Below are 15,227 nucleotides of genomic sequence, written 5' to 3'. Positions count from 1 at the left end.
TGGGACACTTGTATTTTTATTTTTTTGACAAGTCCACGCTGTCTCTCACAATTGTGGCTCACGTGGTTCCAACTTAGGATGTGTTTGTTTACTGGCGATGCTTAATAAAGCTTAAAATGATTTCTCCTTTCATGTGTGCGAGCATCATTCAATTAAAACGCATTTTCTTCCACCCCCATCTCTTATTTAATTAGACTGTCTATTTTTTTTAAGCGTCTCCTCAGATGTCACCTCCATGGCATATTTTCACTCTCACTCGTTGGTTAAACAAGGGGCGTGGAGTCATTTGTTAATTGATACAATTACGCACATGGCGCGTAATGGTCACGCAGGTCTCCAGGCGCGCATCAATCACGGCTCTATTGACCTGTCAAAAAATAAATAAATACCAGTAATTGTACTGGGGGAGGAGGGGCGGTGTTGGTTCCCCGCTCGCTAATAAAGAGCCAAGAAGGGGGAAATATTTTAAACTGTTTTTCAATAGTCTTGTTTAAATTATTTGTTTATAGACGTATTCAAAACAGCTGGCAGTGGCAGGAAGTGCAGTTGTACATCACTGCAAACTATCATCAAAATCATGCATGTTGTTTCAACATTACTTCAAACAAGCATTCTGTTTGCAAAGGTGAAGCATTAAAGTGACATTATTCGTGTGGGGCGCTTGTCCTTCTGTCTAATACAGAAAGAAACATTCATTTTGTGATTTAACTCTACTGTTGAAGCCAGTGATGGATCTAAAGTCGGAAAATGTGTCATCAATCATAAAGACCATATTTAAAAGTACGTTCAATATTAATGTTTATATACTTATCTAGCCTACTGTATGTATATTTCTTTCAAGAAATAATGGATAATTTATAGGATTTTTTTTCTGTAAATCACTCAAATTTTACAAACACCACTCTGTATGATGCAAGGAATTACAAACCTCAACCACGTTTTTTTTTTATCAAATTGCCTTATGTTGGGGAAAAAAGAAAGCTTTATGTACTTTTGACAAAGGAGCCATTACATCTAGACTCATAATATTGTGGGGGGAAAAAAAGAGAAAAACTGCATTTTTCTGTGTAATTTTAATCACAAAAAAGTTCTTGACATAATAATAATCATAATCCTAATAATTTTCTGATTTATAAGATTTTCAAGACATAATGAGTGAGTAATATGTTGCCATGGCGACTAACTGTCCTTTTGTATGTGTGCACCTTAAGGAGGGAGAGAAAAAGCACATCTTTGTATTGGACGCGACTGGCAAAGACTTGATCCCCATCCCTGGTACACCACCGTGGCGTTCCGGGATTACAGTGACGTCACGCCGCTACCCTTGCATGGATGAATGCTAAAGAACGATAGAGGCACAAATAATAGCACAAGCACAGTCCATATCTTGCAAGTCTTACGTTATCCTTTAAGCCTCCTTCGCCTAACATAACATTTTTTTTCCCGACTAATGACGCTTAATTTCATTTCTCATCAGATCCTCGGAGGGGATTATTCATTCGTATAAAACAATCCGCGGCAAAGTCTCCCCTCCTATATGGGCGAAAGTCATGTATTATTGAGAGGGGCGAAGAGAAAGGCCGTGCGCGCGTGGAAATGCGTGGAAGAGCGCGGATTTGAAGTGGAATTGGGAGCAATCGATCCGGGCTGCATGAGGAGGAATTATTGCTGATGGTTACAAAAGAAGGCGCGATGTCTTTCTCCCAGTTTGGATATCCTTACAATACAACTTCACAGGTAAGACATTTTCCTACCTTTTTTTTTTTTTTTTTACCCTTAAAATATGACTCCATATTTCCTCCACTCAAATACTTGTCTTATTTAAAATGTGTGATTTTATTGATTGTTCGCACCCTCTGCGTTGCGCTTTGTAGTTGTTGTGCCAAATATTGACATACACGCACCCGTGTCCAATAACCCTGAATTATGAATGAACTCACGTGTTGTCTTTTTTTTTTTTTCTGGTGACAAAAGCGAGATTGATGTCACCCTGCGAGGCGCACCGTGCGTAAATTACGCGTATTTCTGACGAAAATGGAAATGATTCAAGAAGTGCATAATTGTGACCCAAACGCTCCATTTTATGTTTGTGTTTAGAGTTTCGATGGGAAAAGTTGGTCACTGGAAAGTTTTGAGGTCTTAATTTAACGTCAGACAAACACTTACATTTTAACATTAAAGTGCTGGTTAGCCTCAATACAGTTACTTCATTATGAAAAAAACAAAACAATCATTTGAAGGTATTTAAGTTTACAGTGGGCAAAAATATCACCCTGAATGTGTACGTTTAATTTAATCTGCAAATGATGTCACGTTTTAACACAAATGGTCAATTACATGGTGCAAGCTAAACTTTGTCATAAATCAGGAATTCTCATAAAAGTGACTTACCTCGAATAAAGAGAATTTACTTTTTTGGGGGGGGGGGGGGTCACAATTTAATTGACCGTCATCCTGCGTAAGTTATTATCATTATTTTCATTTTAAAACTTTTATCCGATTGCTCTGTCCATCACTCTCTCTGTGCAGTTTTTCGTGTCGGCAAACCCCAGTACGACTTGCTGCGATTCGATTTCCAGGTCGGTGCCGCCGGACGGCTCCACCGGAGGTGGCCACTCGCAGACCCCCGCGGCTGTGGCGGCCGCCGCCTTCTGCTGTCCGGCGCCCTACGAGAACCGGCTGCTGGCTGGGAGCCGCACCGAGCTGAATGCGGCTGCTCTGGGCGTGTACGGCTCCCCCTACGCAGCGGCGGCTGCAGCCAGCCAGAACTACGCCAACTACTTCCCCTACGGAACCGACCCCTCCGCCGCCATCTACTCCTCTCTGGTGGGCTCACCTCTGCCTGTCTTGCACGAGCCCGAAAGCCTGGGGGAGGAAGGGAGGGAGCGAGGGGTGGGTGAGCTTGGCTGAATCGATGGAACTCAATGCAGCAGTCTTTCCTTTTAATTTACTATAGGGAAAGTTATTAGAAATCTCGGGGGGAAATTAGCCAATTGATGCCTGAAAAATGTATCGTTTTTTGTTTGTTTTATTTTTTTATTTACGTAAAACTGTGTGGGCAAAAGTTTTTTTTTTTTGCGGAGGGGGGGGCGTGGAAGTGTCAAAAATATAATCAATAAAAAAATGACAGATTTTTTTTTTTTTTTTTTAATGCAGCCACACCAATTGTCCTCAGTGACCCAACAAAACAAAAACCAGACACATTATCATTCAACTGTATCATAACATTAGAAAAACAAATATTATAGGGTTTTTTTTAATTTGCAAATCATTTTAAGATCCACAATTGGTGTTTTTAAGATCATAAATTTAAACCTTCGAAGCTACTGTTAAACAGTAACACGTTTGTCCTTAGGTCTTACACTTAAAAAAAAGAAAAAACAAAGGAAAAACGTTTTCCCTCAAGTCTTCTTGTACTTAATGAGTCAATTAAGGGATGTATTTTTAGTTTTTTTTTTCCTTTAAAGCAGTCATACTGAGTAATCAATTGCATGATGTTGATATTGTTTCACGTTATTGTTGGGTTGTATCAATGTACAAATATATTCAAAAGTTCCACTTTCCCTTTTTTTTTTCTTATATAATTCTTGTATAATTTTCCGCAAACAACAATGTAATCTTTTAAAAATTCATTTCAAGAATGCGTTTTCATGAACCTGAGCTCTATAAACTGTGAGGGGACAGTTTTCTACCGGAACATTTTCAGTTTTAAAAAGTTGCACAACCTTGAAATATTGTTATTTGTGTGTGGCAGAATCCGCAGTACGACATGAAGGAGAGTGCAGGCACTTTACACTCGGGAATCAGTCAAACGGCTGCGTACTATCCGTACGATCCGTCGCTGGGCCAGTATCAATATGACAGGTGAGGTTCACGCTCCACTTTCTGTCCGCTTTGTGTCAACTGAGCTCAGGCGGGCTCGCTTGCCAAAATCTGCAACGCTTCCACTTTTCATCAGCAAGCTGCATTGGGGTCAACCGTCGGGTTGTTACTCTGATGCCTGCCTTCGTTTCCTGCCGTATATCGATTTCAAACAGTGCGGGGTGTCGTGTGCTATCCTTCAGCCGAATGCCTGTGTGCGCAGATACGGGACGGTGGACTTTAACAGCACGGCCAGACGAAAGAACGCCACCCGAGAGACCACCAGCACCTTGAAAACGTGGCTCTATGAGCACCGCAAGAACCCGTACCCCACCAAGGGCGAGAAAATCATGCTGGCCATCATCACCAAGATGACCCTCACCCAGGTCTCCACCTGGTTCGCCAACGCCCGCAGAAGGCTCAAGAAGGAGAACAAGATGACGTGGTCGCCGAAAAACAAGGCCGGCGACGACAGGAAGGACGACATCAGCAAGAGCGAGCACGACTGTCTCACCAAAGGTTTGTCACGCACCGATGTGTTTATCGATTCAAATTTATCTACATTTTCCCTGCTATTTTTTGGCATCATCATTTTGAGAAGTTATTTTTGGTCATTGATTTTTAAGTTAGTCTAAACAAAGTTCCATGATTTTTTTTTTTTTTTTGGGATGGGTGTTGCATTATTGGTGCATATCGATGAACCAGGAAGTAACTTCCTAACAAGCTGTCTAAAAAACAGAAAAACATAAACATCACTTTGTACTTTTGTTTACGGAATTAATTTTCTCTTGTTACCATTTACCGTAGTTAGAATGGAACCCCATCCAGAATGATCACAGTACAGTCTGCCCACCTAATACTGTTAGGCTTACATCATCCTCAGTTGACCAGGATGTAGCCTACTAACCAATAAACAGATAAACACCATATTAAATACTATAACATACAAAATTGTTTGATTTCATGCAGTGATCTATCTTCTCTTTCACCATTTGTTATATAACGGACCCCTGAAGAGTTCCATCTGCCTAATACTTGGGCGAGCCTACGTGAACCAGGAAGTAGGCTGCTGGCTAACAAACAGACAAAAATATGAACTTATTTATTATTTATTATTTATTAATTATATTTGCTTTTGTTAGAGGAATTCATTTTCTCTTTTAAAGCCTTTGAGTTATAAAGAAACGGTCGTAACGCATTATAAGTGAGTATAAGGCCATTCGTATATCTCAAATTGTTAATCAAACTCATCCCACTTTGTACTTTAAATACTAAGCGCGGTCATTGAAGACAACCTGGCTGCAATCCGCTCATCGGCCTGCTAGCTCGCTAGCCGGGCTGCAAGGTAGACCGCTTGAGGGTTACAAAGCCAGAAAATTGTGTTTCCATGTGGACTGTGGTATGGATGGAAAACGTTTTGCCAAAGACACCTCAATTCCTACACATATATGTTCATTCAGGCATGACAGTGAACCCCCGCATACACACGATTTAGCATTCACAACCTCACAGATTTGCAGACTCACATTTTGTTGTCTTTTGTGCTGACGCCAAAGCAATGAAAGTATTATTTTGGCACGATCTCGTGGTGTTAAGGAACTATGCTGAAGTGCTTTAAGGAACTTCAATTCGACAAACGTAGTGCTTTTCCACCACCTTGTGGCTTATGTTGAAGCGAGTTTAGCAGTTGCGTTTGATCTGACTTCTCACTTCTTATAGATTCCAACGAGTGCAAGGAAGGAAAAGATTTGCACCTGAGCGATTTGGAGGACATGGACGAGGACGAGTGTGAGAAGCTGGACGGCGAATGTGAAAAGGCGGTCCCAGACGAGGCTTCGGCATTGCCCGTCTCACCCCACAAGAGAGACTGCACCGCTGAGCTTCACTTGAATGTGTCCAACAGCTTCCACCACGCCTTCCCCTGCGCCATCAAGACCCCCCTTCCCCCTCTTCCTGCCGACTTCCTGGATCCCGCCGCGTCCAAGACCGCGTCCGCCACGGGAACCTTGACCCTGTCTCACTTCGAAGCGTCGGACAAGCCTCGGATTTGGTCTCTGGCCCGTACGGCGGCGTCGAGCGTCATCCTGAGCCCGCAGCACGCCTCCGAGCTTAGGACGAGCAACTCGAGCGGGGACTGCCAGCTCCAGAGGTTGGTGGGTGCCTCTGGTGTCCCCAGTGGACAATGTGGGTTCATGAGAGGCCTGCAGGAAGCAAATAACATCTCCGGCGCTGTGAACCCTTTTCCGGAGAGCCCCTCTTTGCACTCCAAAGTCTATGGACCAGGCAGCTTCAATCACAAAGGCCTCCAGCTGCACTGTCAGTCCTACGCTGCCCTCACAGACACATGCCAATATTCCACGACTGAAGGTTAACAACATAGCACAACGATGTTTATGTTTCAGGAAAAGAAAAGCACATTTCTTAGATGTTTTCTTTTTTTTTTTTTTTGGTGGTTTCGGTTGTGCAGGGTTCTCCGGCGCCAAAGCAGCCGAGGCGTCATCAGACCTCAGTCAAGCGTGCGCGACCTTGCAGGACGACAAGGTCACTGCGTTCAGGCCTGTGATGAAGAGGTGATTGCGCACACAAGAAGCACAATTGGATAAAGGTGCAATCTCAATCAATTGGAATATTGGGGGAAACTTTGTTTATTGCCATAGTTTAATTCACGTGAAAGACAAATACGAAATGAAAACACTTCCAAGGAGCATAGAGAAGAAACTACCACAGAAGCAACCTGTTGGTAAATGGCCAATCTGAGCTGGAGTCAGAGCTCCTCACATTACTCATAAAGCCACGCCTCTTTTTGTTGTATCTTACAGCTAACGAAAACCACAATTTTCAGTAATACTAAGTAGTATTGAATTACAATATATTACATAACAAACATTGTCAGTTTGACTGTGACACAAAACATCAAAACCAAATACAAGCGACATCAAGTTCAGTACCTCCGTTCAGTCACCAACAAAGGAATAAATTGTAGTTTGCGTTGTGTTTTCTTTGGCTTTTTGGGGATATTTTTTTTTTCCCCGAAAAAGGAGCAGCTTATCAGTAAGGGGAGTTTTTACTTGTCATCAAAGTTTAGGCAGTGTTTGAATGTTTTTACTGTAGTTTACCGGTGTGCATAAAAAATTCAATCCGAGGTCGTCCAATCCTAACGCATACCTCTGTACTTTTTTGTACTTTTCATTGTAATTTTGTGATTCTAAACACCTATTTCTTTCTTCCCCTTTAGATGAATGGAGGCCGTACAACAAGTAGGAGGGTAATCATGCACTAATGGGCGCAGAGGCCTCAGTGGGACAATGATGAGCGCTGCACGCTGCAGTCAGAGCTGTCAAACTTTTGAACATTTTGCACAATTTTTTTGTTTTTTTTTATATGGTGTTGAAGATGTTATGCAAAAAAATCATACACACAAAATGGTATGAGAATTTGTTTGTGGCAATCGTGCGTCATGGCGAACCAATTAATTTATTTGTTTGTTTTTCAGTGTGTTCTCTGTGTCCCCTTTAAACGTTCTGTTAAAATGTGTGTATTGTTGTGGCGGGAAAAATGGTGGTTTTGTCATTGTGTTAATATGTGAACTGTGTGTTTTTCTCTTTTTATAAAAAAAAAACCCAAGAAAAAAACAATTTTCAAGACTTTTCTGTGTGTTGTGGTGATTTAAAGTGCTGGGGGCGGGGCGTGCATTCAAACAACGCAGGATGCAGATTTGATCAAAGTTGAGCGCCTGCGCTGGACGCGCGTGAGCCGAATGTACGAGTCGCACAAGAAAGGCGGCGTCGGCGTGGTTTAATCGCCAGTGGCGTTGAGCGCTTTGTAGCCCAAGTGCGGCAACGCATGCTGAATGATGGCACGTCCCCCGTGTGCTGCGCTAACTTGGCATTGTGTTCATTAAAAGGTCATTTGTAGCATCAATCCGTTCACACGGCCCATCAGAGTTGCTTTGATTCTGCTCGTTTGCTTGCAGTCCGTCTCGTTACCGCGAACAAGTGGAAGATGATGATTAGTCAAAGGGTGATGACGAGATAAAAAAAAAAAAAAGAAAAAGTTTTTCATCCGACTGATACATTGGAGGGCGACAAGTGGTCTCCGCATCTGCCTCACAGTGTTGAGGTCGGGGGTTGGAATCCGGGCTGTGGCCTTCCTGTGTGGAGTTTGCATGTTATCCCCATGCTTGCGTCGGTTTTCTGCGGCTATTCTGTCCAAATGCTCAAAGCATGCAGGTAAGTTCATCAAAGATTTTAAATGGGCGGTCACTAACCTTTTGGAAGCCGATAGGTACTAAATGCCAGGGGATATCAGTTTAATACGCACTTTTGAAATAAGAAATGTATTCAAATTACTTTAAACAATGGTATTATTAGGGCATGACCTTTTCAATCGGTTGATATTAGCTCTTGTAAAATGGTTAGAAATAGGCCAAAAAAAATGGGCTGAGTATTTTCATTTATTTTGTTCACATTACAGACAAAGATAGCGACGTTCAATTATGCCACCAAAATAGGTGAAAAATCTGCTAATTATTTTGCCGATTTTCCTCTCTGTCACAAAGGTAAACAAATACTAAGGGACAAAGTATTGTAAAACAAAATATTGTAAAACAGACACTTTTTGCCTTTACGTCATATCTTTATTGTTGTAAGTGTTAAGGGAGAAAAAAGAAATTATTTGTTGTTCAATTTTTGGGAAAATGAATCGGCCGATTAATCGGCCATTGGAATTTTTTGCCATCTGCCAAATATCAAAATCAGCAACAGTTGGGCTGTATGTTATGATTTGCAGTATTCATTTATGTGAAGACACTCATCATGTTAATGAGTTCTCATAATAATTAGAGAGCAGATAAATCAATATGAATATGTAACATTTTATTTCTGTCACTATCTGCCATTGTTCACATTTTCAAAGGATCACTACTACAACATTCCTGGCACATCACAATTGTCCCATCACTGGTGAGCTATTTTTGGAACAGGCCCACGGGCTAAACATGTGGCCCTTGGGGTCTACCTGGTGCCCATGGGTTGGTGACCCCCAGTCTAAATTGTTCATAGGTGAGGATGGTGGTGTGCATGATTTGCCGACATGGGCCCTACGATTGACTAGCTACCAATCTCGGATGCGCCCTTATTTCACATTTGCTAAGAAGCACTGCAAATAGTGGGTGGATAAACCCTGTCGACAGCCTGGCTAAAATATCATCAAAAGTCATATTTGCGAGGATTATCTTAGCATTAAAGGTTTCATATATTTCAAGAGATTCATTTAGAGGTGCTGTGGTGATCATCGCGGCTGTCCTTGGCCACGATAAATCCTGGCAAAATAGATGAAAATGAGAAGCGGTCCAGTGGGTGGTATAATATAGTCGGCTTACTTACTCGGATGATTTCACCTTATTTTCCTACCTGTGTTAATAACGTGTTGAAGTAAAAATAAACACGATTATATGATGATGGAATTTTCAAATCTATCTGATGAACAAACGGCCACCGAGGATAGAACAACATTCATTCATTTAAAACAGTCGCAATAAAGATGCATTTGTTTGACCTGTTTGTACATGTGCTAAACACTCATTTGTAAATAAGGTTTGCGTTAGCATTTATGTACTTGTATAACACTTGTACATTAGCTCTGATGTTGCTGCTAAAGCCAAATGATGTCCTGGCTGGTCCCGCCAAGTCCTTAAACTGCTAATGTAGGCAATACAGGTCCAACTTTTTAACAATTATCTCAATTACAAGTCACTGTGGCACCCAATAAGTCCGTACGTTACATTTTAAAAACAAATAAATGACGTACTGTTGTATCTTGAAAATGGCAAAAGGGACAATCTTCTTGAGATGTTGGTACATTGTCATACATTTTGGGAGAATTTGAATTTTGTTTGTCTGTCCCCTGCACACAAAGCAAGGTCCTTAAAGCATGCTAAGATGTCTAAGTTGGGTGTGGTAGAACGTGTGAGCCCTGCACTCAAACACCTTCAAACACTCAACCTGATATTGTGAACAGCATAAAAGTGCATATGTTTGATGTGATGCTAAAGAAGCTAATGTACATATTTTATATGCGCTCAGCTAACTACTAGACCTACAAATTAAACAAAATATGAGCGGTGTCCTGGCTGGTCCGGTGATGTATGGGTGTCTGTAGTCACAAATACTGTTTCTGTCCCAATGAGTTTGAAGGTGGTGGTTAACAAACAAATAAATGACATCATGGTGCTGTAAGGCACACACACACACACACACACAACAGATAGAAAATGATTTTCTTGCAGTGTATTGCAAGAAGAAAAGAGACAAAAGATATCTTAAGCACATTTTGGAGTTGGGAGCATGGGGGGAATGGGGTGGGGGCACAAGGGGACGGGGGGCATATTATTTGTCCGACATGTCTAATCTGAGGTCAGACATGAAATCTGTGGTAAACTTCCATGTTTCTCCATAATAAGTTCCTTAGGTAGCTTCAACGCGGATGGGCAAATCTCCCCATTACACGTTCATCTTGGTAAATTACATTTTTCATATGGGAGGGGAGGGGGAGAATAATGGTAGGCCGGAGGGAGTGTGCGGGGGTCTCCGCCCTGCATAATCCAAAACAGATTTGCCATAATCTGAGAATGAGGCACAAATGTGCAAAAAGAAAAACAAGTGAGGGTAAACATGAATGCTTAAATAGGTTTGACAGAATTGTTCATCCGTGACGTCCCTCGTGAAACGTGACGGCGACGAGCAGCCCGCTACCATGTGGCCCACCCTGCTGAAGTCGTTGATCTTTTTCTGGGTGTGATAAACTGTGCTCTTTGCCAGTGTCACAAATCACATTGGTAGAACCACTGCACAGTGGTTTATTTTATGGATTCTTAAGGCTTCTCAATACCATAACTCTGCAAAAGCCGCGAATGAGATCCAGTGTACAGAAGCCGGTAGATCAGGTGTGGACAAAGTATGGCCCGCAGGCCGCCTGAGGCCGGCTCCATTCTTTGATTTTACATGATCAGGACTCCTGTAATACTTGTTGGATTCATTTGATCATTTTCTTCTTTGCATTTATTAATGCCTCAAATATTTGCTTTTATCAGCAAATAATAGGAGAAGAAAAAATTAGCAAAATAAATATGAATAATAATGCTAATAAATATATTCATTTATAGTGTGACACGTTGGGCGACCGGTTAGCACGTCCGCCTCACGGTGCAGGGTTCAAATCTGGCCTTCCTGTGTGGAGTTTGCATGTTCTCCACATGCATGCGTGGGTTTTCTCCGGTTTCCTCCCACATTCCAAAAACATGCTCGGTATGTTGATTCAACACTCCCAAATTGCCCCTAGGTGTGATTGTGAGTGTGAACGTTCGTTTGTCTATGTGTGCCCTGCGATTGACTGGCAACCAGTTCAGGGCTTACCCCGCCTACTGCCCGAAGATGGCTGTGATAGGCTCCAGCACGCCCGCGACCCTCGTGAGGGTAAGCGGTTCGGATAACGGATGCATGGATGGATATTCATTTATGTTTACTGATTTTATTCATATATAACAATTTATATATATATATATAACTAATAAAAAAATACATATAACAACTCTACAAATAATAATACTGTATAATAATTTACAAAATTAACAAATAAAAACAACCAAAATAAAATAAAGTCAAACTCTTTCAAAATTAAAAGCCTTTTATTTAAGTTACATTTGTAAAAATCACAAATTGCACATGTCAATGACATGAGTTCACCCAAACAATACATTTGGGAAGAAAATCAAAATCTGAATTTATGAACAATATATAGTCTGCTCAGTCCACATGTGTCTTATATTTTTGACCGTTCAAATATTGCATAAGCATGACCACAAGGTGGCTCTTTGTAAGGACGCACTGACTTCTAATGGTTTCAGTTTATGTCAACAGGTAAAGGCCAAAATGTGAAATAGAGGCCTGGAGCTGAGCGTAATGGGAACAAGAGTAAACAATCGACGCATTTATGTTGCTCCTGTGAGCAGGGTCACGGAGGGGTCGCGGGCGCTCACACAATGACTGTTTACATCGTGTGGAGGAATGATTCATGTCCACGACGGGTTAACTTCTGACAAAGTTCTGTCAGTGGCATCCATCATGACCTATTGAGGCTTCCCGCTTAATGAGCCGATGGCCGCCGCGTAAAAAGAATCGGAATTATTGTGACACAACAGCGCCGGCCTCTCGGTCGAAAAAGTAAGCCCGAGTAACAACAACAACAACAACAAAGTGGCAAACAATCGTTTTGGCCCGAGGACTGACAAAAGTGCCAGCGAGGAGGTGCCATTTGATGTGTCCCACGCCGGGCAGCTCGGGCTCTTCAGAGTTCAATGTGCACCCTTCATTACATTTGCTCAATGCAATGAGGATGCCATATTGTTTGGGTTCATGTCTCTCTCCGTGGAATTTCAGATTGGCGATGTCGCTACAAGGTCCCCGCTAATGAGTTTTGTCAAAGACAATTACGAGCCCGCCGGAATGAAAAGCTGGCTTTGTGCGCTTGCCGGGGTTGGATGTTCTCTAGCCTGTCTTTGACCCACTCCTCGTGCCCCAAAACATACCGGCCTCCATTCCGGAATCAGTGCCGGCCTCTGATCTCCTCCAACACCTTTGTCTTCGTCACATTTGTCCATCGACGTGACGCTAATTGAGCGTGGCACAAATTAATGCTGGTGTGTCGCCATTTCCCAGGGACCTTGTTTCGCGTATAAACCCCGGTGCTGGTACGCGCTCTGGGGCGTCGCTCTCCTTTGGCCCGCTATCTGACCTTCAGCAGCAATTCAGATCGCTGACAAACTCTTATGAGCAGCTTCAGTTAAGCAAACGAGTATCTTATTTCTTGATTGGGTTTAGATCAGGTGTGACGCAAGCAAAGTGGCTCAGGTCAAGATTTTGAGGAATACTTCTTTTGTTTACATTCAGGAAGTTTTAAGTTCAGGGTCGTGTAACTGCTAATGTAACAAAAAAGAGTGGCTGAACTTAAGCCTTTTTGAAGGCAAACAAATGAAATATTGCTCAACAGCCATGTCAGTCACCTGAATGAGATCCAAAAAAAAGGTGTGTTTGTCTTTAGGAAGTTTTGAGTTCCTCCACTTTAGTTGTGTAGCTGCCAATGCAACAAAAGTGAAGTAGATGGAGTCAAGACTTTTGAAGGAGAATAAATTGGGTATTCTTCAATGGCCAAATTAGTCGCCAGATTCCATAAAAAAACAGTAGTTGTTGAGTAGTTGACAGTAAAAAAAAAAAACGGTAACTGAATGCAGTGAAGGTTTGAAGAAATGTCAAAGTTGAAGCCACAAGTGAATTTTTCCATTTGTTTTTAACACAATACTGTTCGAAGGCAAATACATCAATATTTCTTATTGGCCAAGTCAACACTCCTGAACATGAATTTTTCTTCCTTAAAACAAAACAGAACTCAGCAAGACTCACAAACAAGCAGCAACTGCAGCTTGCTTCTAGAATTATTTGGTGACAGCCTCTAACTGTTTTTAAAGCGTTTCTATCCAATATTAGGCCATCTATTGGCTTTTTTAAGCGCCTTTAGCCTGTCATACACTTTCCCTGTTGTCAGTGGAAGCAGTGAAATGCAGAGAGAGGTCATTTAGGCTGCTCGGACTGTGTAACTACTGGAAGGAGTGCAAATGCTTCTCTGGGGACGCTGCGAGTTTGGATTGCCGTGTTTTCTGTGAAAACACGCACAGCAGCTCGCTTGCACACACTCGCTGAGTTCAGACCTCTGCCCGAGCCAATAGAGCTAAGATCACTACCTTATGAAAATATACTTTCTTCCCCCTGCAGGAGTCCTAGTCTAACGTTCACAGTAATATTTTTTTTAAATAAGTCGATGTAACATTTCCTGTGAAACTGGTGAAGAAGTCAAAAGATGCTTTAGAAATGCACAGTACAGTAAGTAATGCGCCCAAATATGTTTTTCCATGACTGTATGCCATGAAATAAAAAATAAAAATCAGCTATACGGTTTTTGTATGCACTTCAGCTCCTTGGTGGAGGTAAACAAACCTCTCACACAGTAAAAAGCAAACAATCATAAATCTCGGCACCAAAGAGGCTTTCACTTCTCTATTTGGTGTTAAACTCCTGTTATCTTGTTTGTTCGGTTATGTTTGTCCGTTTTGCTGCCGCTGACCTTACTGAGGATGGCGTCATGGGCATCAGCATAATCTTCTGTGTCATTTTAATGCCTTTTCATAATCCCTACTCCACACATGTACACATCTCCTTTTTAATCTCCACCACTCCTTCTGTTTTTCTTGCCCTCAATGTTGGGCATCTGCTTGGCTTTTACGGCCACCAGCGAAACATAACATAACATAACAAAATCTTGGTCACGCCATTTATGGTATGAGAGTAAGGTTCAACCTCAGGCAAAAGCCAAGTTTAGTAATAGTCATTTAAAGGGGCACTCACCCCCTCCCTGTCACCCTTGCTCCACCCCTCACTAACATTTGAAAACGGCGCTCAAAGGGGGCGTTGCCTGGAGGACCATTGGACTTGCGGGTTGGGAGAGGGTTGGGCGTGGTCTGGATAAACTACGACCTAAATAATTTCTATACGATGACATACTATGCTAAAAAACGAACCAATTGCTATGCTAATAAACAGGGGTGGGCATTTTACTAAATTTTGCCAGTCCTCAATTTTCGAGATGAACTGAAGCGCCAATCCGTCAGAAGTATATTGGTACGTCAGTCTGCCTCCCGCAGAACGTGTGTCTGCCAGTGACGATTATGCTGGTAAATGAAAACCCACTTCGTCAGTCCGCCCTTTCTAAAAATCTATCCCGTCAATCGTCAGCAAAACGGGCGTCGGTCAGCGACGGACGGACGCGCCGCTCTGTCGGTCTGACGGAACGCCCGCCTCGGATAACGGCGTTGCAATTCATTTCAATGTCGAATAAGTAAATTGAGTTACGATCTTGGTCACTGAACTCCCAAGTCAGGGTACCGCTGTCGAAAATAAACAGCTTGAGTACAACTGAGCTCATAGCTCTAATAAGTGAGAATCTGCTGAGCACTCCATTTGACGAGCAGACGGCAAAAGCCTCGCAATTGTCTCCAATTTATGTCTCCAATTTCCTGAGCCCATGCCAACACCACCGACGCACATTTGATGGCTGCAGAGCAAACTGTTTTTTTTTCCTCCACTCCTCCGAAATGACTCGGCAGTGGCACCTATAATGAACTGCCCGGCTACCAGGACACCCGCTACTCCTGCCGTATTAGCTTCATTGGCATCACCGCAGGCAGAAGAAAAGCTCACAGTGGGCTAAGGGTGTAACAGTGTGTCGTCGACAGCACTTTTGCGCACTGTTTTGTGCTC

The 15,227-nt window shown here is 42.4% G+C and overlaps 1 protein-coding gene across 4 annotated transcripts; it reads left to right on the top strand.

Moving 5' to 3' along the window:
• The first annotated feature begins 1,369 nt into the window (after window positions 1-1,369).
• On the top strand, window positions 1,370-7,471 carry irx6a (iroquois homeobox 6a). Of its 4 annotated transcripts, none has more exons than XM_086025774.1 (7): window positions 1,370-1,737; window positions 2,580-2,896; window positions 3,755-3,864; window positions 4,085-4,380; window positions 5,581-6,228; window positions 6,329-6,431; window positions 7,097-7,471. In XM_086025774.1, exons 2-7 carry the CDS (start codon window positions 2,708-2,710, stop codon window positions 7,098-7,100), a joined length of 1,350 nt encoding a protein of 449 aa, XP_085881900.1. In that variant the 5' UTR covers window positions 1,370-1,737; window positions 2,580-2,707; the 3' UTR covers window positions 7,101-7,471. The 4 variants fall into 4 exon arrangements, with proteins under 4 accessions (XP_085881900.1, XP_085881899.1, XP_085881896.1 ...); XM_086025773.1 differs by having other exon boundaries at window positions 2,530-2,826; window positions 6,329-6,466; XM_086025770.1 differs by having other exon boundaries at window positions 2,530-2,892.
• Window positions 7,472-15,227: the final 7,756 nt, after the last annotated feature.

Source organism: Filicampus tigris, chromosome 3 (genome assembly GCF_054856515.1).
Source record: "Filicampus tigris isolate MCC_2025a chromosome 3, RoL_Ftig_1.0, whole genome shotgun sequence".
In the NCBI taxonomy this organism is placed as follows: domain Eukaryota; kingdom Metazoa; phylum Chordata; class Actinopteri; order Syngnathiformes; family Syngnathidae; genus Filicampus; species Filicampus tigris.
This window is presented reverse-complemented; position numbering and strand designations above follow the sequence as displayed.

What these genes read in the sequence shown, in the direction of transcription:
- irx6a (XM_086025770.1), top strand. Translation starts at nt 1,672, where the DNA reads ATGGTTACAAAAGAAGGCGCGATGTCTTTCTCCCAGTTTGGATATCCT. An exon ending in CTTACAATACAACTTCACAG is followed by an intron (nt 1,738 to 2,529) that starts GTAAGACATTTT and finishes CTCTCTGTGCAG; the next exon opens with TTTTTCGTGTCGGCAAACCC. An exon ending in GCACGACTGTCTCACCAAAG is followed by an intron (nt 4,381 to 5,580) that starts GTTTGTCACGCA and finishes CACTTCTTATAG; the next exon opens with ATTCCAACGAGTGCAAGGAA.